The following is a 25,873-nucleotide window of genomic DNA, read 5'->3' on the forward strand; positions in this document are numbered from 1 at the left end:
ACACATCTTTTTCGGCCAATTGCAGGGTTTGTTTTGGCCCTCTAGCCAATCCGAGGCTCCGAATAACTTCAGCCAATAGCGATCGATTTAACGGATGATTGACACATCTTTTTCGGCCAATTGCAGGGTTTGTTTCGGCCCTCTAGCCTATCCGAGGCTCCGAAAAACTATAGCCAATAGTGATCGATTCAAATGATGATTGACACATTGGTTAGCCGATGAAACGCCGGTATATAAATCCCAGGATACACCACGGACTACTCCAGGTTCGGGGGAAAATCGAGTCGGCGGCTGTTGCGTAAGTTGTGAGACCTTGCGATTTAATGTTGAGCCATATATAAGGCGCACTGTATTATAAGGCGCGTGGTCAGCTTTTGAAAAAAATTAAGACTTTTAGGTGCGCCTTATAGTGCGGAAAATACGGTAATTTGAACAAAATTTGATGATTACTTTATTTTCTGCAATTTGGCCAGAAATTCGCAAGTGTACCTTATATGCCGGAAAAATATAGTGAATACAAACATAAATTCATAGTTACTGGTATGGTCAATATTTGTGTTTGAGATACATATAAGGTGGTCTTAGAGTGCTCTCTTATGGCAACCATGTTCATTTTAAATAAAAAAAACAAACGTAATGTTAATTTACGTTATATGAAATACATTATTTGATTTAAATGTAATTATTTCATTGTATCCCGCCCTAGCCTTTACTGCTGTTTTAATTCCATGCGTCCCACAGTCCAGTGCGACTTACATCTATGTAAAAAACATCTTACAGAAGACCGTTTTTTTTGGGTGGTGCTTATAATCTGGTGCACCTTATAGTGCGGAAAATACAGTAACTTAATTATGGAAAATGAATTGAGAAGCAAAACCCACCTGTTATTATACATTACTCGAGGCAGCCATTTTGTCTTGGTCTTGACCAAAAATGACATTATTTGCATCACATGACAGGAAAAAAAAGATATCAGGTGATCTTTTCATTATCAACACTGCCAAAAAGTAAAATCTTACTCCATCGGCGGGACAATTTTGCTATTGTAACGATCATTTTTCTTATTTCAAGATTTTCTTATTGTGTCCTTATTTCCAAAAATAAGACCACGTATACATATCATTGGCCAAATGGATGGTCAATTATTTTGGTCATTTTAGGTAAATTCTTCTGTGAGACAATGTTTCTGGGAGACAAATAGAAATAGAAGAATTTACTTTTATTGTCATTCTTGTGCCCATGCACACAGAACGAAATGTCGATACATCTGACCCACACAGTTAAACTCTAACGAGCCAATGTAGCCGCAGCCGAATAGGGCGCCGCCATTTCAGACCCAACTGCTGTGTTGGGAGTCATTAAATAGATGGATAGATAGATAGTTATGAGTACCAATGTTGTAAGTCTTAGGTATGACTCGGCCGAGGCTTGAACCAGCGACTTCCCAGTCACGGAGCGGGCACCCTACCCACAAGGCCACCGAGATGACCAACATTATCTACCATCTACTAAATTGGCCAATTTTGCCTTTTTATATGAATTATTTTTGGATATAACTCAAAAACCATGATATATAATCATGTTTGATCTTATCTGAGGTCTTGGCTCTTTCCCCTGATCTAAGTTTAAAATCCATTGAGGTCTTCTCTCTTTATTTATAAACTTATCATATAAATACATCCATTCATTATCTGCACCGCTTATCCACAGTAGAGTTGCGGGGGTGGTGGAGCCCATCTCAGCTATCTTCGGGCAGTGGGCAGGGGACACCCTGAACTGGTTGCCAGTCAGTCGCAGGGCACCCAGAGACAGAAAACTCACTCGCTCATTCACACCTAGGAACAATTTGAACCGGCCAATTAACCTGACATGTTTTTGGAGTGCCCGGAGGAAACCTACGCAAGCACGAGGAGAACATGCAAACTCCGCGCAGGTAGGCTGGTAACTGGATTTGAATCTATGACCTCAGACCTGTGCTAACCACTCAGTCGCTGTGTAGCCCCCATAAAAAACCACTTATACTTAAAACGAGTAACATTTTCTGTGAATAGGTTACAAATAGATTTTTGTTGTGAAAATGTATTTTTTCAGTGGACTTAAAGTGGAAGTACAAGACAAAATTGCCATCCCCATGAAATTGGTTTGAAGATAAAATCAAGTTGCTAATCAGTGAGTTAATAACAGTTGATACAAAGCAATCAAATCTGACCCCACTGGCGGGATATTTGGCCTATTTAAACCTTTTTTGTCTGAAATGTAGCAATGAAGTAGTAGCAGGTTGTCTGGAATTTACGGTATATAAGAGCTTCCTTGTGTGAGAACAGGGTCAACACAAAATGTAAGGTGTGCAAACTAGGAGAGCGTTGGGACTGTAATGCGTCATTAACATGTTTTTATAACACGTAGGAAATCGTATTGAAGTGTGGAAAAAAATTGTTATCCGTCTCCATTAAGGATTTTCATCAGGCATCCAAAATCAGTGCTCCCATAGCTGCGGCTTGCCAAATTGGAAGGACTCCCGCACCCTAAATGGATTGATGGAGGACGGCCAGTCGGGACAAACTAAGAGTACATAAAGTTGAAAAAAAAAGGAAAAAAAAAGAAACAGCCGTCGCAAGCCGAGCGAGGAAATCAAGAGCCACTGGCCTGGTCCTTTGAGATACAAAAGCCATTTAGTCCGCTTGGCTTTGTTGCATATGAATACCCAGAATCCCGGGGACGAGAGACAAGAAAAGCAAAAAACCATCCGCAAACGTCCTCATTCTCACTCATGCAGATGAGGTCGTGCTTTTAAAACGTAAGGGTTCATACCTTGAAGGACTCAAAGAAGCCCCCTCCACCCCCAGCTCCGCCGTTTTCCAGTTTGTCTTCGTCTCCGCCAAGGCCCATCATAGACTGGCTGTTTATGTGCAGCTCCTCGTACAAGGTCTCCAATAGCGCTGAACGTGTACGCTCCTAAAAACAAAATCAAATTATCTGAAAAAATTGTCAACTATGACACAGAGCTACGTTTTGCCGCTGTTGGGTAAACTCGGGAAGGAACCGTATCTAATTCATTCTAATTCTTGAATGAATTCTAATTCATTCTATGTAATATTTTTAATATATGAACCCAGCGATGAGATTAATAGATTGATTGTGAATGCACAATGACTATTGGACTTATATTCATTAAGAACACGATAGTAAAAAATAATACCACAATTTTCTGAGCAGTAAGCAAAAAACCCATTTTGATTAGCTGTCAATTTTTGCCTTTTATATATAAGAAATTCCTCTTTTTTTTAGAGATACTAGAAGACATTTTACAGAATAGGAAGATTTAGGATTAAAACTAGCAACATTTTTGCGGTGTACCTTTTTTGGTAAGTAATCTTTAAAGCGGACATTTACTTTTGGGATTTAAATGACTTAAAATAATATAATATGACCTGTATTTTGACCACATGCTGATTTAAGGAGAAATGTTTACCATAGCTGCGAAATAGTGTTGTAATTGTCAACAAAAACAAGGACACACAACAATATTCATACTCATAATAATTATTATATCAATAATATTGATAACTGTTGTTGTTTTACTACAGTCTTCTACAGTTTGGTGAAGATTTTGCTCAGTTTAGGTATTACGTGCAATTTTTCATACTATAATTATAATTAAAAAGTATGTTTTAAATGAGAAAACAAATCATTAATCGAACACTGCGTAATATTTGACCACCAATTGATGCTGTGTTGTGGAGGACAACCATAGATAATAAGAGCACAAGGAAGAATACAAATTACAGACTGAAACTGATCAAGCTGAAAACTTTTTCTTCTCTATTTTTGTGTTTTGTGTATAAATTGCAGCAAGATGGCTGACAAATGTGTGAGGCTCACGTTATGTAAAATAAATGCAAATTTCTAGACGTAAGAGTAATTGGAAAAAAAAATAAATATTTATGAATAGTTTGTGTTAGGGTATTGTTTAATTCAATATTATTATTAGTTTTTATTTTATTCATTTTTTCAATTCGAGGAGGTGCTAAATAATACACACTGTCACTTTAATAAAAAACGGTGTGCCTTGGCTCAAAATTGGTTAAAAAAATACTATACTATTGACCTAGCCACTAGGGAGTGCTGGAACTACATAAATGAAAAAACTTCCCACTTTTAAACGGCTCTTCAATTTTTTTGATGTTGCTTTATTTCGTATAATACCTTTATTAATGTAACAAAATGAAATAATAATAGATTGAAATATCTATTTATTATTATTTTAGATGCTTTTATTTTTTCACTGTACTATACAGTGAACTTTTAACTCACTTTCTAATTGTCAGCAAACACAGAATCCCTGGCCAAAACAATGAAAATGATTACCTCTTCAGTGCTATGAATTATGAAAATAAAATAACGCAAAGATATAAATTAAAACATCTAATAGCATTTCAAGTGACTCATAATTCCTGCTTTGACTCATTTGTTTTTTTACTCTTTTTGCCCTCCATATTTCACTGTCAGAGACAACACCATGCATATTGACCAACCACTTTTGCCTTTAAAAGAAATAAAGTGCGAGAGAGAAGAAAAAGGTCGGCTTCTGATTGGTGGGGAGCCGGCTTCCATCGTTCACTTCAAGAAGCCGGATCATAGAACCGTGCTCATGAACAACACATTGCCAATTCGTAGTGAAATTGTTTTCCATGAATGATGCATTTCAGCTGTTCCTCACCAAGAGACACCTCTAAGCTTACCATTTTAAATACACCTCAAAGTATCTAAAGCTCTTATCACCTCCAGCTTGGCAAACTTCTCCGCCTTGTAGCAGGCGTACTCGGCATTGATGAGCTTGGTGAAGAGTATCTCCCGAAACTCGGGCCCCTGAAGAATAGAAAAAAAGGGGGGAGAAATGTGAAACTTAACGGTGATGTCGAGTTTTCCGGCTTGGTTGACACCAACCTTTCTGAAAATAGCTGGGTCGGGTAGGGCAGGCCCAAAGAAGGGCACATCGTCTCTTGCTGTCACTGACACCTGATTGGGAGGCAGGTGATGTATGAAGGTCCATTCAAGGAGATGGCCATCACCGGCTAAGCAAACCTTGTATGTGACGTTGTCTGTGCACGCATTCTCCACCTGCACCACCACGTACGCATGCAGGAAGTTGGACTGGATCATGTCGGGAACAAAAGGCGTGTTCTCTTCCTGGAACACGATGGCAACGATATCGTTGCCAATGTGTCTCTTCCTCTGGAGCTGGTATGAGACAAAATAGGATAGGATCAAAATAGAATATAATTGTCTTATTGTCATTGATAAAAACCAGTGATGGGATTAACGTGTTGCTGGAACACAATTACTTTTTCTGGTAACCAGTACTGTTACGTGTCATTTAGAACATTTTGTAACTGATCTTTACTACATAGAGTGTTACTTCAACTGTTGAATACTGCATCACTCACATTGTCATGTTTAACCTTCGATCTGCCAGGAACGTTCTCTAAAGGGTGGTACATTTATAATTACCTACAATGTACAACTAAACGCTGTTATGGTGGCGCTATCTCAATCGCAGAATATGAGGACACTGAATTTATCTTCATGGAGATATTTTCCGTTCCTGGGAGGAGGGAAGTGAGGAGGGGCCTCATCTTGGCTTATACAGGAACAACAAACCAACGGTAAATTATTGGGGCAAGGTGAGCACAGAATTAAAGTCAAAGAGAGCTGAATTTGGCCCTTTTTATTTGTAAACTTATTTTTGCTATAAAAATAGGCCCAGTTTGAAGGCCAGATACTGAATGTTCCACATATTTTCAAAATAAAATCAGTAGTATGCCTGTCAGTCACTCACGTAGGCATAGACTTGATAGTTACAAAGAGCGCTGAGTGAGAGAGAAAAGGGATAGGCTTTCTGCACAAAGAAGCAGCGCTTTAAGGTAATTGGTGGAGAAGCAACGTATCGATACCATAACAATAGTATCGATCCGATCCAATTACTTGCTCAGTATTGATTATATCGATATTTGGTTCGATTTGTCCAGCTCAAATGTCTGATACTATTCTTTTTCAGAACGAAACCAATCGAGTACTCGACTTTGAATTCACTGACCAATAACAAGCGATAATATTAGTAGCACATTAAATCCCTCTCCAAAACAAACCACTATACATTGTATTCAATTTCGCCAATTTATTTTTTGTTATATGAATGCACGTTGATTTTTTAAATTTTATGTCAAGAAAACACAATAGAATGAGTTTCAGAAAATGTTAAAGTGAAGATGTAAACCAAATTTGTTTTCTGTTCCAGATTGAAATGGTTAGTGTAGCAGTCAACAGCAGTATCTATAGTTGTTGCAAGTATTAATACCTCAGAATATGGCCGACTGGCATCTTATTACAGTTACCCATTACCTCTACTTGCCCAGCCGAAACAATGTTCCCTCTAAGCTGCGCGTGTGCGCAATTGTGCCCTACCTAGGGCTTTTCCACGCACAAGAAAATCTAGCCAGCTCACAAAAATCAGGGCTCGAAATTTCTAATTAAGAAGCGAATTATATCAAAGTTACAGTGCATGAAGGTGAAAATACAAGGCTTCCCCTGACGTTGTGTTCTAAATGCGGTATTTGGAAGTCAAGGTCGAAGTAGAAGGAAGTTGAGTAAAGTCAGTAGAGTTTTTCAAGAAACGGCTTCTTCGACTCGGCTCACTAAAAGGAACCGGCTCTTTCGGGTCCTAAACGGCTCTTCATGTGGTTTTTGCCTCTTTCATCCCTATATGACCCATTATTATGTAAAATTATGCACAAAATGACCTAAAGGAAGGGGGAATAGAACAAAAAAGAAAAAAATACCAAAATGAAAAAGTAGTGAAAAGCTGAGAAAAAAAGAAACAAAAGGAAGAGAAAAAAGGAGGAAAACATCAGAAAAAAGCCAGAAAAAGAGAAAAGAAAGAAACAAAGGAAAAAAGTAACAGCTAGGAAAAAATAAACACAATGAGATTTTTTTAAAGGAATTTAAAAAAATAGAAAAAAAAAACCAGGGAAAAAGAAGAAAAAGTTTGTGTTGCATTCAAATAATTTCCAATTATACCAAGTCAATCTTGTTGCCAACATTGCACTTCCACTAAAAAATGTGATTAAATTCAGTTCTGTATCGTGCAACCGACTAAATAAGCCCCCAAAAATGTTAGTAGAATGCGACAAAAGATACCAGGAAAAAAAAAAAGAAAATCTTGTGAAAGAATTGTTGTAAAAACAAATGATGTTTGTAGGCCGTACAACCTTTGCAATAATACATTAGTCAATTCATTCAAAAGTGAAAAATCTTTTTGCATTGCCGGAAACTCAGCCAAATGTAACTTGATGTCAAGTTTTGAACATGTTTGATAATGACTTAGTTGCCACACTTGGGATTGCTGTTGCTCACTGTTGTTTCAAGCGTTGCTCACCAACTTTGTGTGAACGCTTTGACCCGAGAAAAATGACAGGGAACATTGGTCCAAAGTTATAAAAATAATACTAAAAGCATATAGCCAACCCTTGTGAACAACATTCTTTTGTTTTGGGGTTTAGCTGAAAATTAATAGAACATTTCCCTAGAATGCAGCCTTAGAGGCGAACAAAATGCAGCGCAGCGGAAGCTTCATCAACGATGACTTCATTGGCTGTCGTCTTTCATATGTACTCGAACGGGCAAAGCAGTCATGCAAATAACTCGCGTCTCATTTCCTCCGCGCAGATGGGAGCGCTTGAAACGCCCGCCAGCACGGAATTGGACAACGGCACGCTCGGAATCCCCTCAAAGTGGCTGAATTGGAATGGCGTGGACGTTCCACCAAGGCCAAAAACATTTGGATCCAAGTCCCCAATTGTGTATGCCGGCCTGTTGTCGTAAACATTCTCTATTCACTGAGGCACAAAAAGTTTGCTAAAGTATTGCTTTCTGTCACTTTTTGTTAAAACTGACAGTATGATGTGATTGCTGCGATCTGACTATCTGACCCCAAAAATATCTGTGTAAAACACTGGCCTTCTTAATTAATCCAACCCTCAATAATTTTAAACCCTTGATATTTTAGGCTAGAAAACATTTACAGCAGCGACGCATAAAAAAAGCATCAATAATAACCTCATAAAATGCCAATATTATTTAGAAAAATAGCCACATTTTACTCACCAAACATACTTTTTATTTGAGCACAAAATCCATCCTCCTTTCTTTAGCCAAGATTTCAATTACCGTATTTTCCGCACTATAAGGCGCACCTAAATGCCTTTATTTTTTCAAAAGCTGACCATGCGCCTTATAATACAGTGCGCCTTGTATATGGATCAATATTAAGTCGCAAAGTCTTGCAACTAAAGCAAGCAGCCGCCGACTAGATTTTCCCCCGAAGGCGAAGTCGTCCGCGGTGTACGCTGGGATTTATATACCGGCGTTTCATTTTCTAACCAATGTGTCAATCATCATTTGAATCAGTCACTATTGGCTAAAGTTATTCAGAGGTAAAGGGGGTGGATCCTTTTTATCATTTACAGGCTGGCATAGGCTAAAGGAGCATAAGAAAGCCTGCAATTGGCCGAAAAAGATGAATGTGAATCACACGTTGGTTGGGTTGCACTACGGCATAGAGAAAACATTTTTTACTATTCTGTATTTGTAAATATTTTACTCTCCTGGATTTACTACACTCACGGTTGTAAGAAGACCATGGTTACGTATCATTAATGAACGTGAAGGCTGCAAGAGAACTTAGGTGAGCTATGCAGATTTATATTTTCCTGGTATCTTGTTTTATAACGATCTTGATGTTTCTGTGATGAGTCTATTTTTAAACTAAATTAAATTCAAAGTGTTTATTGTCATATGCACAGTAAAGAACCCCGTTTCCCTGCACAATAAAATTCTTACTTTGCTGTCCACACAGTTGCCAGCAAAAAATAAAATGGAAACTAAGAAATGTTTGTTTGGTGACATCGTACAGACGCCGCATCCGCACGTGTCTACGACACGTATTTGCTTCTTTGCAAGCCTTCGGAATGTGAAGGTGGTAATAAGTTTGACTGAACTATCTGACTGTTTTGTCGACGTTCCCATTGTAGCGCCTTATAATCCGGTGCGCCTTATGTATGGAAAATATAGGACCAAAAACTATTTTTGGGGGGTGCGCCTTATACTGCGGAAAAACAGTAATCTGTAAAACAGATGATGTGCGCTTCAGTTTCATCAAAAAGTAATTTTTTGTTGCCATCCAAGCTAATGCTGAAAGTCGAACCCATCCTTTCCTATTTCTGTTTTTTATTCGATTCAGGACTGAAAAATTCAGTTCGACAGAAGCAGTGGGCACAAGCATTTTTTCTTCACATTGTCGTCACGATACTTACATTACCGCGCCCTACCCAATCATAGTTGGTGATACTCTAGTTTCCCAAGGCCCACTAGCAGGCACTGGCCCACCAATTAAAAATCTGATTGGCGAAAGCAACGGCTTCATTGACCGCTGTTGTTACGCTTTCGGGCCTTCAGAGGTCTTTGTGAAGGCGTCTGGGTAAATTACCGACTTTGGCAACAAGTGATGGCCGATATGTGATTTGTTAAATGCTTGATTGTTGAAGCAAATATTTTGAAGCAGCGCAACCAGGTGAAAAGCAATGAAAGTAAGCTGACAGACAATTTGGAATTATTTAACATTCACGGACAGATATATTAAACATTACAAGATTTAGATGTTTTTTCAAGATACAGTGGAACCTCGGTTTTCGAACGCCTCTCAGTTCGAACAAATCGGAGTCCGACCAAAAATTTAGAGAAATTCTTGCTTCGCTGTTCGGTCAAAAAATCGGAGTTCGAACGCTGGTAATGCATGAGTGCGTACGCTAGGGTGCGATGCTGAGCGGCGTACAGGTGTAGATCGCTCTTTTTGTGACCAACTGTTATCGCGTGCGGACGTGCTCCGTTTTGCTTTCGCTTTTAATATAGGAGTACGAAGTGTTTTAGCCCTTTTTTTAATTTTTACAAGTTCATGTTAGCGTAATCTTTCGTACGGAAGATAACGCGAACGTACGATTAGCCTGGGTTAGCTTTAGTTTACGTTAAACATTCAAAGTAAACATTCTCGGTGTTGAAACGAAGCCCAACTGTCAGGGTGTTGGAACGGAGCCCCCTTTCCAATGAACCGCCCATCACTTGTTGTGGAGACCCGGGTGCTAAATGACTTGTAAGCGACCTGATTTTTTATTTTTACACGTTCATGTTAGCGTAATCTTTCGTACGGAAGACTACGATAACGCAAACGTACGATTAGCCTGGGTTAGCTTTAGTTTACGTTAAACATTCAAGGTAAACATTCAGGGTGTTGGAACGGATTAAAACAATTCACATTATTTTTAATGGGAAAAATGATTTCGGTGATCGAACAAATCGGTTTTCGAACAGGGTTCTGGAATCGATTATGGTCGAGAACCGAGGTTCCACTGTAATAGAAAAAAACCTTACAGGCCCTCATAGCCCACCACCACTGTAAAACAACCAATCAGCAACAGAGGGTGTTTTAATCAGGCAAGCGTTGTTCATGGTCACACCCCCATGAAGTAATTTTCTCCAATGCCATGTAAACATGCTGCACACCAAGTGCTGGCATTTGAGACCAAACTTGTATTCAAGCTGACAAAATTTAACCTTTTCTTATAACGTCTCCTTTGAATAATGTATAAAAGCATATCATGGAAATGAAACCCCAAGGAGCACATTGTAAAAGAATGACTTTTATTCAGACTCAAAAATCAGGCCATTTGAAATGTCTTCCCATTTGATATCAGATATGAGGGTTACCATGGTAACTAACTAATAAAGCACACCAAAGACTCATGGGGGATTAACGCAGCATCTTACATAAAGAACGCTAGCTGTAGTGCACTGACGAGAAAGTCTATCAATATTCTCAACACAGCACATATTAGAAGTACTTTACCTCCTAATTAGTCGCGTTGATTAGCATGTAAGTGCTAATTAACTCACTGGAGTGTCACTGTACCTGCTGGGAGTCTCCTTCGGTGTAAGGCAACTTGGTGGAGACGTGGAACATGATCTCCTTGCCATGGAAATTGGTGTAAACCGATTCTGTGCCCGTTTGGCCGTGCGTGACGTCGAGTCCTCCTCGAAACCTGGACCGGGAGGGATATAGATGGGGGAGATGGATTAGATGAGATGAGTAACAAACGGGGATGTTGAAAGTCACTTTCAATTTTCAACTCTTAAGTTACAAAAACCACAGTTTACAGTCATACAAATCAAGCAAGTTCAAACATTAGTTGGATGGAGCAAGGCAATTACCGTAAATTCCGGACTATAGAGCGCACCTGATTATAAGCCGCACCCACCACATTTTAAGAGGAAAACCGATTTTGTACTTACACAAGCCGCACCTGTATATACAGGGAGTGCAGAATTATTAGGCAAGTTGTATTTTTGAGGATTAATTTTATTATTGAACAACAACCATGTTCTTAATGAACCCAAAAGTCTCATTAATATCAAAGCTGAATATTGTGGAAGTTGGAGTGGGGCTTTTTTAGTTTTAACTATTTTAGGAGGATATCTATGTGTGCAGGTGACTATTACTGTGCATAATTATTAGGCAACTTAACAAAAAACAAATGTATACCCATTTCAATTATTTATTTTCATCAGGGAAACCAATATAACTGCTCAACATTCACAAATATACATTTCTCACATTCAAAAACAAAACAAAAACAAATCAGTGACCAATATAGCCACCTTTCTTTGCAAGGACACTCAAAAGCCTGCCATCCATGGATTCTGTCAGTGCTTTGATATGTTCACGATCAACATTGCGTGCAGCAGCAACCACAGCCTCCCAGACACTGTTCAGAGAGGTGTACTGTTTTCCCTCCTTGTAAATCTCACATTTGATGAGGGACAACAGGTTCTCTATGGGGTTCAGATCAGGTGAACAAGGAGGCCATGTCATTAGTTTTTCCTCTTTTAGACCCTTTCTTGCCAGCCACGCTGTGGAGTACTTGGATGCGTGTGATGGAGCGTTGTCCTGCATGAAAATCATGTTTTTCTTGAAGGATACGGACTTCTTCCTGTACCACTGCTTGAAGAAGGTGTCTTCCAGAAACTGGCAGTAGGACTGGGAGTTGAGCTTGAGTCCATCCTCAACCCGAAAAGGCCCCACAAGCTCATCTTTGATGATACCAGCCCATACCAGTACCCCACCTCCACCTTGCTGGCGTCTGAGGCGGACTGGAGCTCTCTGCCCTTTACCGATCCGGCCACGGGCCCATCCATCTGGCCCATCAAGACTCACTCTCATTTCATCGGTCCATAAAACCTTAGAAAAATCCGTCTTGAGATTTTTCTTGGCCCAGTCTTGACGGTTCAGCTTGTGTGTCTTGTTCAGTGGTGGTCGTTTTTCAGCCTTTCTTACCTTGGCCATGTCTCTGAGTATTGCACACCTTGTGCTTTTGGGCACTCCAGTGATGTTGCAGCTCTGAAATATGGCAAAACTGGTGGCAAGTGGCATCTTGGCAGCTGTACGCTTGACTTTTCTCAGTTCACGGGCAGTTATTTTGCGCCTTGGTTTTTCTACACGCTTCTTGCGACCCTGTTGACTATTTTGAATGTAACGCTTGATTGTTCGATGATCACGCTTCAGAAGCTTGGCAATTTTAAGAGTGCTGCATCCCTCTGCAAGATATCTCACTATTTTTGACTTTTCAGAGCCTGTCAAGTCCCTCTTCTGACCCATTTTGCCAAAGGAAAGGAAGTTGCCTAATAATTATGCACACCTGATATAGGGTGTTGATGTCATTAGACCACACCCCTTCTCATTACAGAGATGCACATCACCTGATATGCTTAATTGGTAGTAGGCTTTCGAGCCTATACAGCTTGGAGTAAGACAACATGCATAAAGAGGATGATGTGGTCAAAATACTCATTTGCCTAATAATTCTGCACTCCCTGTAAGCCGCATGCGCCCACATTAAAAAATGTAACACAATCACAAAATCAACCCAGACTCGACTTTAAGTCCCGCGATTGTAACTGGATATCCTTCGTTAAAGTACACGGTCCAAAAATCACAGCCGGCAAAATGAACGGAAAATGATACCGGTACTTAAGGTTTGATGCAGACCGGCAGAGTCCGGGTCCCGTTGAAAGTAATCCAAAGAAAATAAGTGTATATTTCCAAAGGTAAGGGTGGGAAAAATATATATCCACTACTGTCCGCCACGTCCACAAACAGTCACCTTTATCGGTCCCCATTTTCCGTCAGCCCGTATTTGTTATGCCCCTTCTCTTTAATTCGCCCGTCCAAAATATATCAGATTAAGTGTCCCAAAAAATATATACAGATGCAAATACATATTATACATACATACATACATATTTACAAAGAAAGACGGTACACTGAGAGAGTTTTCAAAGCTTTAAAAATAATAATATAACTTTCATCCGGGCAGTTAATGGTAGCAACACACTGGCAACACGCTTGCAACACAATAAACCGGTCTGTTAAAAAAACATACCGTACTTGTAAAAAGCACGGTAAACCGTCCTCATCTTCCTCCTTAGAACTAAAGCCATCAAAGTCGTCTTCCTCAGTGTCGGAAAGAAACTTTGTCATATAGACGTTGTCCCACGCTCCCGCAGCCGGACTCGCGCCGTCACTGTCGCAGGAACTTTCATCCACTCCTGATTCTGTGCCCTCCTCTCCGTCACACAGCAAACCGGCTTTTTGGAACCCGTTGGTGATGGTTGATTTTTTGATGCTGTCAGGATCCACTGGCAGACTTGAGAAAAAGTTACCTTTCGCATGCGGCCAGTTTTAGTGAAAGATTTCTTGCCGCTAGTCAAGCCAAGAAGTTCCTCGGCGCATATATTCCACCGGTCTAAATCTTACCTTTTGTACTCGAGCAATTACATAAATTGGCCACATCACTGAATAAGCCGCAGGGTCGAAAGTTTGGGGACAAAAGTAGCGGCTTATAGTCCGAAATTTGCGGTAAATTGTAGAAATCTGGAGGCTTGCCTTACTGAGATTCAAAGATGGATGTCACTTAATTTTTTGCGCCTTAACCCAGAAAAAACTGAAATGTTGATTATTGGTCCAGCTCACTGTCGTGAGTTGTTTTCAAACACTGCCCTGAACCTAGACAAATGTAATATCACCCATAGCGACTTGGTCAAAAATCTAGGTGTAATGTTTGATCCTAATCTGTCGTTTCAGTCACACGTGAAAAATATTACCAGAATAGCTTTCTACCACCTCCGTAATATTGCGAAGATTCGCAATATTCCCAATCCCAATCAGATGCAGAGGTTTTAATTCATGCATTTATTACTTCTCGGCTTGATTACTGTAATGTATTGCTTTCTGGTCTCCCAATATTTAGCTTCAAAAGTTTGCAGCTGGTTTAGAATACGGCAGCTAGACTTTTGACTATAACCAAAAAGTTTGAGCATACTACTCCAGTATAAGCCAACTTGCACTGGCTCCCAGTCCACTTAAGATGTGACTTTAAGGTTCTCTTTTTAACATACAAATGTTTGCCTGGACTTGCACCCTCTTATCTCTCTGATTTAATTTCCCCCTATGTCTGCATGGAGTCTGCGCTCGGAAAATGCCGGTCTACTTGTGACTCCGAGAGCCAAGAGGTCTGCTGGCTTGAGAGCATTCTCTATCCGGGCCCGGGTGCTATGGAATGCCCTGCCTCCGGAGATAAGATCTGCAACCTCAATGGAAGTTTTTTAATCGAGGCTTAAGACACAATTCTATTCCAAAGCTTATGATTGATGCCCACCTCATATGCTGTATTGTCCTGTCTTTTTCCGACTGCCTGCCTGGTGGTTTCCTATTCCTAAACACGCAAGAGTTGTTGAGTGATGTATATCCCAACCATATTTTTAGTGGCATTAGATTTTTATACTATTAGTTTTATACAAGTAACCAGTGTCCCAAATTCTAAAATCATTAACTCAAGTCTAATAATATTTTCATATGGCCAAGTCGGTTAACGTGTTGCGACAAATCACCATTGAATACCTTCTATTAGGACTTCATTTATAACTGTTTCTTAATCAACTTTGAGGTGAGTATGAAATGAAATGAAATGATCTGCATTTGTATAGCGCTTTTCAAGTCAATGAAGACTTCCCAGAGCGCTTTACAATGTACTTCACACCAGTGTTCCCTTTAAGCTGCGCGCATGCGCAATCGCACACTGCCTGCACATTCTCAGCGCACAAGAAATCTATCCTGTGCAATGTTCCCTCCAAGCTGTGTGTGTGAGTTCTTAAAGTTTTTTGAGAACCGGCTTCGGCTCGGCTCACTAAAAGGAACCGTCTCTTTCGGTCCTAAACGGCTCTTCAGGTTGTTTTTGCTTCTTTCATCCCTACATGGCCAAATATTATGTAGAATTATGCACAAAATGACTTAAAGGAAGGGGGAATAGAACAAAAAAGAAAAAAATACCAGAATGAAAAATAAGTGAAAAGCTGAGAAAAAAAGAAACAAAAGGAAGAGAAAAAAGAAAGAACAATTCAGAAAAAAAGCCAGAAAAAAGAAAAAAAAGAACAAAGGAAAAAAAAGGAAATAGAGAACAAAAAGAAAAAAGCTAGGAACAAATAAACACAATGAGAAAAGAAAATAGTAAAAACAGGGAAAAAGAAGAAAAAGTTTGTGTTGCATTCAAATAATTCCCAATTATCTTGTTGCCAACATTGTACTTCCACTAAAAATTGTGATTAAATACAATATGTATGCGCAACCAACTAAATAAGCCCCCAAAAATGTTAGTATTATGCGACAAAAGATAACAGGAAAAAAATGAAATGGAAATCTTGTGAAAGAATTACAAAAACGTACCAAATGACGTTTGTAGGCTGTACAACCTTTGCAATAATACATTAGTCAATTCATTCAAAAGTGAATTTTTTTTTTTGCATTGCCGGAAACTCAGCAAAATGTAACGTGATGTCAAGTTTTGAACATGTTTGATAATGACTTAGTTGCCACACTTGGGATTGCCGTTGCTCACTGTTGTTTCAAGCATTGCTCACCGACTTTGTGTGAACGCTCAGACCCGTGGAAAATTACAGGGAACATTGCTTCACACTTACATTCACACACACTCACACACCAAAAGCGGCCGTGCAGCCATGCGAGGCTGCCAACCTGCTTATTGGGGGTTCAGTGTCTTGCCCAAGGACACTTCGACATTTAAGACAAAGGGGCCGGGAATCGAACCTGCGATCTCTTGATCCCCAGACGAGCGCTCTACTTCCTGAGCTAATGCCGCCCCTAACTAATAACGGTCAAATATATGGGAGAGTGCTTTGAATAAAGGTGAGAGAGCCCCAAAGACAGTCAGAGTAGAAATTGCTAAATTATGTTATGCAGGGTTGGGTAGGGTTACTTTAACTTGATTACTTTCAATTACTTTTGGATGACTCGAATACCAAATATGCTAATAAAAGACAAAATAAACTAAATATGAATAAAATGATGACTCACCACACGTGGTAAGCTTTCTCTCCTGGCTTTGATCTCTTTGATCTCCCGTAAAACTAACATAAAATGCGACAGAAACAAAATTAAAATAAATCCAAACAGCTTGCCAACATCATTTTTGCTGTTCCATGTATTCCGTTACTCCCCAAGCCTGCACAAAATTTAGTAATTGTATTCATATTTAGTTTCTTTTGTCTTTTATTAGCATATTTGGTATTCGAGTAATCCAAAAGTAATTGAAAGTAATCAAGTTAAAGTAACCCTACCCAACCCTGATGTTATGTTATTACAATATTTTGCAAACTATGCATTCCTGTAAAGACACGGCAAGCGCGTGATCGGCACCCATTTTGAAGAAAATGCATGTTAATTTATTTATCATATGTGCTCTCTAAATGTGTTGTTTCCAAATGTCAAACACTGAGCGCAACATTAAGCTAGATACTTTGGCGCTCCGTTAATGCGATAATAAACATTAAGCAGTCACATTAGCTTGGGAGGAGAAACTACTTCAGTGATCTCTGACTACACCGACGGATTGGGAACAAAACTCAGGCAGGGAAAATATGGCTGACGTTCTTACTGTTTGTGTTATGTGGCATTTTTATTTGATCAACGACAATACATATATTTTTTCATGTTATTAGACCAATAAGATCCATTAGTGATATTGCCAGTTAAAACCACTGCCTTTAGGTGGTTCCCAATCACGTGATCTAAACCTAGGCAACTCGAGTGGTGGCGACCATGTTTGAAGTGCATGTGTATGTTTACAGTCAATGTTCCCTGTCATTTTCCACGGGTCTGAGCCTTCACACAAAGTTGGTGAGCAACGCTTGAAACAACAGTGAGCAACGGCAATCCCAAGTGTGGCAACTAAGTCATTATCAAACATGTCCAAAACTTGACATAAAGTTACATGTTGCTGAGTTTCCGGCAATGCAAAATTAATTTTCTCTTTTGAATGAATTGACTCATGTATAATTGCTAAGGTTGTATGGCCTACAAACGTCGTTTGTTCTTACAATTCTTTCACACGATATCCATTTCTTTTTATTTCCTGATAAATTTTGTCGCATAATATTAACTATTTGGGGGGCCTTATTTAGCGTTGTCTCGCAGGCCAGATTCAATCCCTTTGCGGGCCTAATCCGGCCCGCGGGCTGCCTCTTCGACACCCCTGGTGTAGACCTATGATAACATGAAACCGCGTCTGACGGAGCCATCCTATATGGCCATCCGTCTAAGTATGGGTATGCGTGTGACGTGAAACTCAATCATTAAGTTGTTTACTATTGTTACTGTGAATTTAACCAAGACTGAAGTAAAAAAAAATCACTTTCTTACCCTTTAAAGTCATGCAGTTCAATCTTGTGGCCCAGGAACTCCAGAAACTCAACAAAAGCCGGACTTTCTTCCATGTTCCCGAAGACTTCCTCTTCTGTGGTCTGTGAGATTAAAAAAAAAAATAGAAACATCTGTCAGGAGTGGTGATGGATTTTCAACAAAAACATCTGGGGATGAGCACTCGCCTGACCAAACTTTTGATAGATAACTCCAAACTTGAAATTGTTGTTGATCACATGCTCATCAAAAGTGACAATGAGGCGCGACGCCTGGCGACCAGATGAAAAAGGCGTGTTTAAGATATTTGTAAACGACGTAAAGGTGAAGTGAAAAAATAAATGACCTTTGGGTAGAGGACTGGATAAAACCGATCAACGTTTACTTCTTCACAAACGAGCTGTAACCCCAAAAAAGATGGATTAGAAAATCTACATTTTGCTGCATCTCTATCAATAAGATTTTTCTCACCTTGGCCATCTGGACCACGTTGGGGAACTCTGTGAGGCAGGAAATGGGGATAACATCCTGGTAGGTCCGTAACCTAGAGCTGAAAAGTGAAGTTATTGAAATATTTAACAGTTAATTGATGTGCTTCCAGATAAAAATGGATTGTATTACATTGGGGATGAAGCACACTTTTTGCAAGCAATATGTGATGCAATGAAATTCTCAACATCAAAAAACAGTAAAATATTAGTCACATGGTATCAGGTTTCCCTCTAAGCTGCGCGCGTGCGCAATTGCGCACTGCTCGCACATTCTCAGCGCACAAGAAAATCTAGCCAGCGCACAAAAATGAGGGCTCAAAATTACTAATTAAGAGGTGAATTAAGTCAAAGTTACAGTGCATGAAGGTAAAAATACAAGGGTTCCCCTGATGTTGTGTTTTAAATGCGGTATTTTGAAGTCAATGTTGAAGTAAAAAGAAGTTGAGTAAAGTCAGTAGAGTTTTTCGAGAACCGGCTTCTTCGGCTCAGCTCACTAAAAGGAACTGGCTCTTTCGGGTCCTAAACGGCTCTTCACATTTTATTTGCTTCTTTAATCCCAACATGACCATAGAATATGTAAATATATGCACAAAATGACTTAAAGGAAGGGGGGAATAGAACAAAAAAGAAAAAAACACCAAAATGAAAAAGTAGTGAAAAGCTGAGAAAAAAAGAAACAAAAGGAAGAGAAAAAAAAGAAGGAAAAATTTAGAAAAAAAAACAGAAAAGAAAGAAACTAAGGAAAGAATTAACAGCTAGGAAAACATAAACATAATGAGATTTTTTAAAAGGAATTTAAAAAAAAGTGGAAAAAAACACATAAAAAGAAGAAAAAGTTTGTGTTGCATTCAAATAATTTCCAATTATATCAAGTGAATCTTGTTGCCAACATTGTACTACCACTAAAAAATGTGATAAAGTACACTTCTGTATCTTGCAACCGACTAAATTATCCCCTCAAAATGTTAGTATTATGCAACAAAATATATCAGGAAAAAAAAGAAATGGATATCTTGTGAAATAATTGTAAAAACAAAGGGTGTTCGGATCCAAGACCATTCGTGATGACATTACCCTTTAATAAAGTGTACAAAACAAAAGTACTGTTCATTTGGGAGGGGAATCAATGAAGCTGAAACATTACAAACTAATGCCATTTGCTATTTCCCTACAGATGATATATAAATGTCATTGGACACTGTCTTTGCTCTTTTTATATTGACTTCTAAGTGACACCTTTTAAAACTAATTAATAAAGTAGTTTTGAGTAATGCAGTAAGGCAGTATCACTCCCTTTTTAAGTGTAATTCTATAATTTTCCAATTGTTGTACAAAAAATATCGTATATAACACATACACATGCCTAATTACTATTTCTCAAGACCGATGCTTGCGTTTTTACAATCACATGGTCGGTTTGATCAAAAGTCACCAAGGCCACCAAAACAACCATAGAAAAATGCTGATTTGCTTCCCAACTGAGTTTTTTCTCCTTGCAGGCTTTCACATTGCAGATGGAGCTTTTTTTTGTTACTTAAATGTTTACATGTAATTATAGACACTCGGAATAAGCAGAGGGCTCATATATAAATTATACACTTGCAAGGAGAACAGAAGGGGATCATACGAAAAACCCTCACAATGCCAAATTCCAAATCTTGTAACACATTTTTGGTTATTTGAGTTATCCAAACTTCGAGTAGTGTTTTTTTGGCGTTTATCTGTTGCTCTGCGACAAAATCCGAGATTGTTAATGCTAATCTTGTTTTAACATTGTTATTTAATAAGTGCGCTCACAATTTTCACACACTGCTATGGGATCAGCCCAATTGTTACAGAAATTAGTTTTAAGTCAGTAAGTGTTCCTTTTGATCAAAAGAATGTGCGTGTAGTGGTGTTTTAAAGCATAACAATTTCACTATCTTCTACTCTAGTATAAAAAAGAACAAAATGAGAACAGGGGCTGGCTAACTGTGAGCTTGCATCATCCACTCCAAAGACCCATTAAAAGAGAGGCAATGTCCCTTTTAGGATGTGGAGTGGAAACTCAAATGAATTTATCAGATAAGTGAGGTGCGGGGGCACCAACACGCAGATGCATGGTTATTATTGTCACACACTGCGCCAGTCGAGGGTTGGCTTTGAAATCACTGATTTTCAAAGCCTGTTTGGTTAAAAAAAATATTTAAACACGTTCACTTTCCCATTTATGGGCATCGTGTTGAGTTTGTCCGAGCGAAAGTGTCACTCGGGGACGGCGGCTGGATGTGACCTATTTCCAATAGCAGAAACAGTCGTGCCAATGGCAGGCTCCAAAAGCAACTTATACATAAATTAATGGTTCCTTGAATGTGTTTCAATAAGCATGTCATAATTGCCCTATTTGGAACACCTGTGGCGGCTTGATTGGCGCCAACAGCCCGGACGAGCTGATTGGTGGCCACGCCCTTCTTAAGCCCCCGACTTCAGTTTAGACCTAAGATTTATGGCCCGAGCCCGAACCCGAACCCGAACCCGAGGCAATTTCGGGCCGGGTCGGGCCTGAAATGTCAGTCATACGGTCGGGTCGGGTCGGGTTCGGTCCTGCTTTTTTTTTTTTTTTTTTTTTTTTTTATTAATTAGGACTAGGACTAGGATCTCCCAATTGTTATAATTAGCTCGCTTTATTGTTTTAATAAGCGTTTTATATAGAATACGATCGCTTTTGTCGGAAGCGTACAGTGACGTTGGTGACTTTTCCATCCGCATTAACAAACGCATTTTGTAAAATACGATCGCACTTTATTGTTTAAATAAACGCGTTATATAGACTAGAATCTCCCAATTATTATAATTAGCTCGCTTTATTTTGTTTTAAAGCGTATTATATAGAATACGATCGCTTTTGTCGGAAGCGTACATTGACGTTGGTGACATTTTCATCCGCGTTAAAAAACGCAATTTGTAGAATACGATCGCGCTTTATTGTTTAAATAAACGCGTTATATAGACTAGGATCTCCCAATTGTTATAATTAGCTCGCTTTATTGTTTTAATAAGCGTTTTATATAGAATACGATCGCTTTTGTCGGAAGCGTACATTGACGTTGGTGACATTTTCATCCGCGTTAAAAAACGCAATTTGCAGAATAAAATCACGCTTTATTGTTTAAATAAACGCGTTATATAGACTAGGATCTCCCAATTATTATAATTAGCTCGCTTTATTGTTTTAATAAGCGTTTTATATAGAATACGATCGGGGGGGGGGGAATTTGCATAGGAGTCGGAAAAGGGCACAACACGTCAACACCCCCCCAATGAAAGTGCTGCGCTAAAATCTTAAGGACGTACTACTACTGCTGCTGTGGATTATGGCCCAATGATCAAGTCGTCAAAATGACGGACGCCCTTAAATGTTTTCGCTACCTCAAAAAAAAAACCCGTCAATGACAGATTGTCGCTTAATGTAACATCTGCAGTGCAGACACAGAAATATAAAAGATGTAAATGTTTATACAGTTTTATATAACTTAGGCCTAGATGTTGTAACAAAAGGCAGAGTTTAATTTGTTATCATAAATCACCCCTCCTTATAAATAAAATATGTAATTTCGGGCCCCTTGCGGGCCGGGCCAGCAAATCCAGTTAATTAGTCGGGCTCGGTCCGGGTCGGGTTTAATACCCCTCGGGCCTGCGTCGGGCTCGGGTGCTTTTTTTTGGCCCGATCTTACCTCTACTTCAGTTCAAACTTTGTCAGATCGTTGCGAGGTGTTGTGTTTCACTCAGTGAGCGTTCCCGTCCGTTTTTGTCCCTGTTAAAACCCGTTTCCTGCCTGATTCCTGTTTTTCGACCCGTTTCCGAACCCGACTACGCCTGTTTTGCCTGTTGCCTGCCTACGACTACTATTACGAACTCGACATCGCCTCTGATCTCCAGCCCCGGTCAAACAACGTGCCATTCCCGCCTGCCTTCTTCCGACACACAAGTGTCACCCTCGCCTTGCTCGATCCCGCTCTCCGCCAGTCTTCAGATCAAGCAATCAAGCAAGCCTTACTCCCACTCTCTTTCAATAAAATCTGAGAAACGCATGCAATTGAGTCCTGTGTCTGTTCTGGTCTGTGACAAAGCAGGATTTATCTTTTTGTTGTTTATTTTAAATATGCCCATTTTTTTCTTTACAAAATGCATACTAGTGTCTAGTATCTTGAGCTTTCTTCCAACGATCGGTGGCAACATATTGCTATTGTTTTTTTTTTTTCAATACACCGTATTTTCCAGCTCAAAATAGCACACCAAAAAATTTACAATTCAACCAGAAATGTCCGCTTTGTAATCTGATGTGCCCCATATACCACATAATACGGTGGATAAGGTTGCAAATCCATACAAGAGTGCATGGGGCGGCAGTGGCTCAGGAGGTAGAGCGCTCGTCTTGGGACCAAGAGATCGCAGTTCGAATCCTGGCTCCTCCGTGTCACATGTCGAAGTGTCCTTGGGTAAGACACTGAACCCCTAATGCTCCCAATAAGCAAGTTAGCGCCTTACATGGCTGCATGGTCGCTATTGGGAAATGTGAAGCACACTGTAAAGCGCTTTGGGAAGTCTTGACTTGAAAAGCGCTACATAAATGCAGATAATTTCATTTCATTTCATACGATTGGAAATGCACACAATAAGTATAGGTAGGCATTACCGTACAAGGTGTTAAGGTATACTATTGTATTGAGCAATGACAGGATAAGAATTGCTGAATTAAGCCACAAAACATTTTATGCAAGGGAATCAAACTCCGCGACGAGAGCGCCATCATTTTGCCAGTTGTGCAAGTGACATTAGAAAAGGCATTAGAGCTTAACTCTTTATCACACTATTTGTACAAATGGTGCCAAAAACACTGATTTGCAAAGTGCATTCTGTTAGGTTAAACAGTCAATAGAATAGAATAGAATAGAATAGAATAGAATAGAATAGAATAGAATAGAATAGAATAGTCTTTATTGTGTCTGCAACGAGATTGGACATGACACTTCAGGGTAAACAATACTTTAAAGAGGAAAAAGGTGAAAGAAAATCCGGATAGAAGCCAGGAAAATAAAACTGCTTGGCTTAGAAACTGGCCGAAATTATATTAATAGTGCAATGTAGTCAATGAAGGAGAATAGTACATCGTAACAATTGCAATGAAAACCACTACAAAAACATCAAGCTGTAACAAAATAAACACCTAAATTACAAAAGGTTTCACAAGGTATATGTTTTAAAAGTTTTGGGCAACAACATTTTGCAGCAAAAAAAATGAAGGTTGTAAGATACAGTATATTTTCATAGTTTTACACGCTCATTTAGGGTGATGGCCCTGGGAAAGAAGCTGTCTCTGAGCCTGTTTGTCCTTGTTTTAAGAGAAAAGAGCCTTTGTATTATTTCGTTGAAAATAAAAAATGTTAAAAAAATCTGTCTTTTGCCATGTTATTGAAGCACAAATGAAAAAGTGGGAGATTGTCTAACCTGCTAGAATGCACTATCCAAATCATTGTTCCTGGCATAGTGAGTAAATAGTGCAATAATAAGATAAGCTGTATGGAGTATGTCATCTCTATCAGTGGTGGTATGGTGGCAGATTGTATAAACTGTCACCGCCACTTCCCGGTTTCGATTCCCAGTGCATACTGATTTACAATTTTCGTCAGCAACACTTATCTGCTGATAAGTCGTTGTATTTATTTATATCGTAAGTGTATAAAAAACCCAACGGTTATACATAAATGTGCATGGTAGCTCAAATTGTAGTGCCTGATTCTCTGCTCACAAGGTATTACAGAGAAATATGTCAAATAGCTTATTTGGATTGATGAATATTCTTAACATTGCATTGCAAAAGATAATAAATCGAATGAAGTAAGAGTCGTATTTATTTTAATCCTCATGTTTGTAATGTGTCTGTTATATTTCTAGAAAAAGAAAAAAACGAGACAAAATGTAGTAAAACATGATTAAACAGGTTAAAAATAAATTCAAATTCCAAAATACAGTGACGTTTTTAACTAAATGAATACCCGGTAATCTGTATTACTTTCCAAGCCCGGTGACTACAAAAACTCAACCCTGTAAATTAAGGCTACATGATCATCTAAACCTTAAAAAATTACATGGAACTTGTGGCAGGAATTACATTTTTAAGTATTTTCGACAGAGAAAGTGAATTTGTCACGGTTGCCATGTCGCCCAATTGGCCCCGCCCGTGTGGCGCCAGCTGCGGCTCGTTGACATATTGGCTTCCCTTCTATTTAAGATCAGTGCTCTCACTCACCCTTTGTCAGTCCTTCAACGAACATCTGCACCCGCAAGACGTGGGTTTTGACTCCGTCCGGTTTCCTGCTTGTGTTTCCCGTCAGGTATTGTTCCCGGCTAGTTTGTCCTGTTTAATTTCGATCTTCTGTGTCTGGTATCGTTTCCGTATATCTTGTCCTGCTTGTTATCGGACTCCAGTCTCCAGTGCCTGATATCAATCCTGTCTGTCCTGTCATGTCCGGTATCAACCCCATCTGTCGCATATCTGCTCGTGCAATTGGTATCGATCTCGTCGGCCTCTGGCTTCCTGTCATTCCACGCCAGACTGCTGCCTTACGTCTTCCGCTCAACGATCGCCGAATCACTGCCGTTTGGGTTAACGTCCATGACTGCCCTATTTCCCGTAAAATAAAGCTTGTGTGAGAAACGTCACGCATCTGGGTCCTACTTCTGTTCCGGTTCATAACAAACAGACTCAGAGACTGTCCTTATAACTATAACCTTATCCTCCTTGTTTTTTAACCTTATTTTCTCTGTTCCTTCATCTTCTTGGCTTTTTTACCTCACTGTGAATGTGTGAAACTGGAGTGTCATGCCCAATTTCGTTGTAGAGTAAAGGCCCACATTAAACCACACCACCTACATTGGATATTACCGAATCTTACTGCATTATGTGTTCTGTGTAGCACTATTTAGTTACTCTATATAACATGCTAAAGTGGGCATTTGCACGTCACACTGGGTATTTGTATATTGTATTCTTTTGGCTTTATTATTGTATTGTACTCAGCTCAGGGATGCTGCTGGAAATGTGAATTTCCCTTAGGGGATGAATAAAGTATCTATCTATCTATCTATCTATCTATCAAATAAACACACACAAATCTTAACAAACAATTCTATGGGGCGGCATTAGCAAAGGAGGTAGAGCGCTCGTCTGGGGATCAAGATGATCCCAGGTTCGATTCCCGGCTCCTCCGTGTTATATGTCGATGTGTCCTTGGGCAAGACACTGAATCCCTAATGCCCCCAATAAGCAGGTTGGCGCCTTGCATGGCTGCATGGCCGCTATTGGTGTGTGAGTGTGTGTGAGTGTGTGTGAATGGGAAGCACATTGTAAAGCGCTTCGGGAAGTCTTCATTGACTTGAAAAGCGCTGTATAAAATGCAGATCATTATTGCTAATTCTTTAGAAGTGTGTCAGGCCGCTCTATTGTAAAGCCATGTAACGTTTGTAA

At 39.5% G+C, this 25,873-nt stretch overlaps 1 protein-coding gene across 4 annotated transcripts in view; it reads right to left on the reverse strand.

Moving 5' to 3' along the window:
- The window catches only part of rap1gapb (RAP1 GTPase activating protein b), a 161,263-nt gene that overhangs the window by 19,542 nt on the left and 115,848 nt on the right, over positions 1 to 25,873 (reverse strand). For all 4 annotated transcript variants that reach the window (XM_088338942.1, XM_088338941.1, XM_088338944.1 and 1 more), the window contains 9 exons: positions 18,347 to 18,425; positions 18,222 to 18,275; positions 18,064 to 18,147; positions 17,879 to 17,979; positions 11,021 to 11,150; positions 5,086 to 5,241; positions 4,948 to 5,019; positions 4,783 to 4,869; positions 2,812 to 2,955 (listed from right to left, as the gene is read on the reverse strand). In XM_088338942.1, coding sequence (XP_088195068.1) covers positions 2,812 to 2,955; positions 4,783 to 4,869; positions 4,948 to 5,019; positions 5,086 to 5,241; positions 11,021 to 11,150; positions 17,879 to 17,979; positions 18,064 to 18,147; positions 18,222 to 18,275; positions 18,347 to 18,425 — 907 coding nt within the window. The remainder of the gene's footprint in view (positions 1 to 2,811; positions 2,956 to 4,782; positions 4,870 to 4,947; positions 5,020 to 5,085; positions 5,242 to 11,020; positions 11,151 to 17,878; positions 17,980 to 18,063; positions 18,148 to 18,221; positions 18,276 to 18,346; positions 18,426 to 25,873) is intronic.

This window comes from Urocampus carinirostris, chromosome 6 (genome assembly GCF_059441175.1).
Source record: "Urocampus carinirostris isolate Australia breed hairy pipefish chromosome 6, RoL_Ucar_1.0, whole genome shotgun sequence".
Taxonomy (NCBI): Eukaryota; Metazoa; Chordata; class Actinopteri; order Syngnathiformes; family Syngnathidae; genus Urocampus; species Urocampus carinirostris.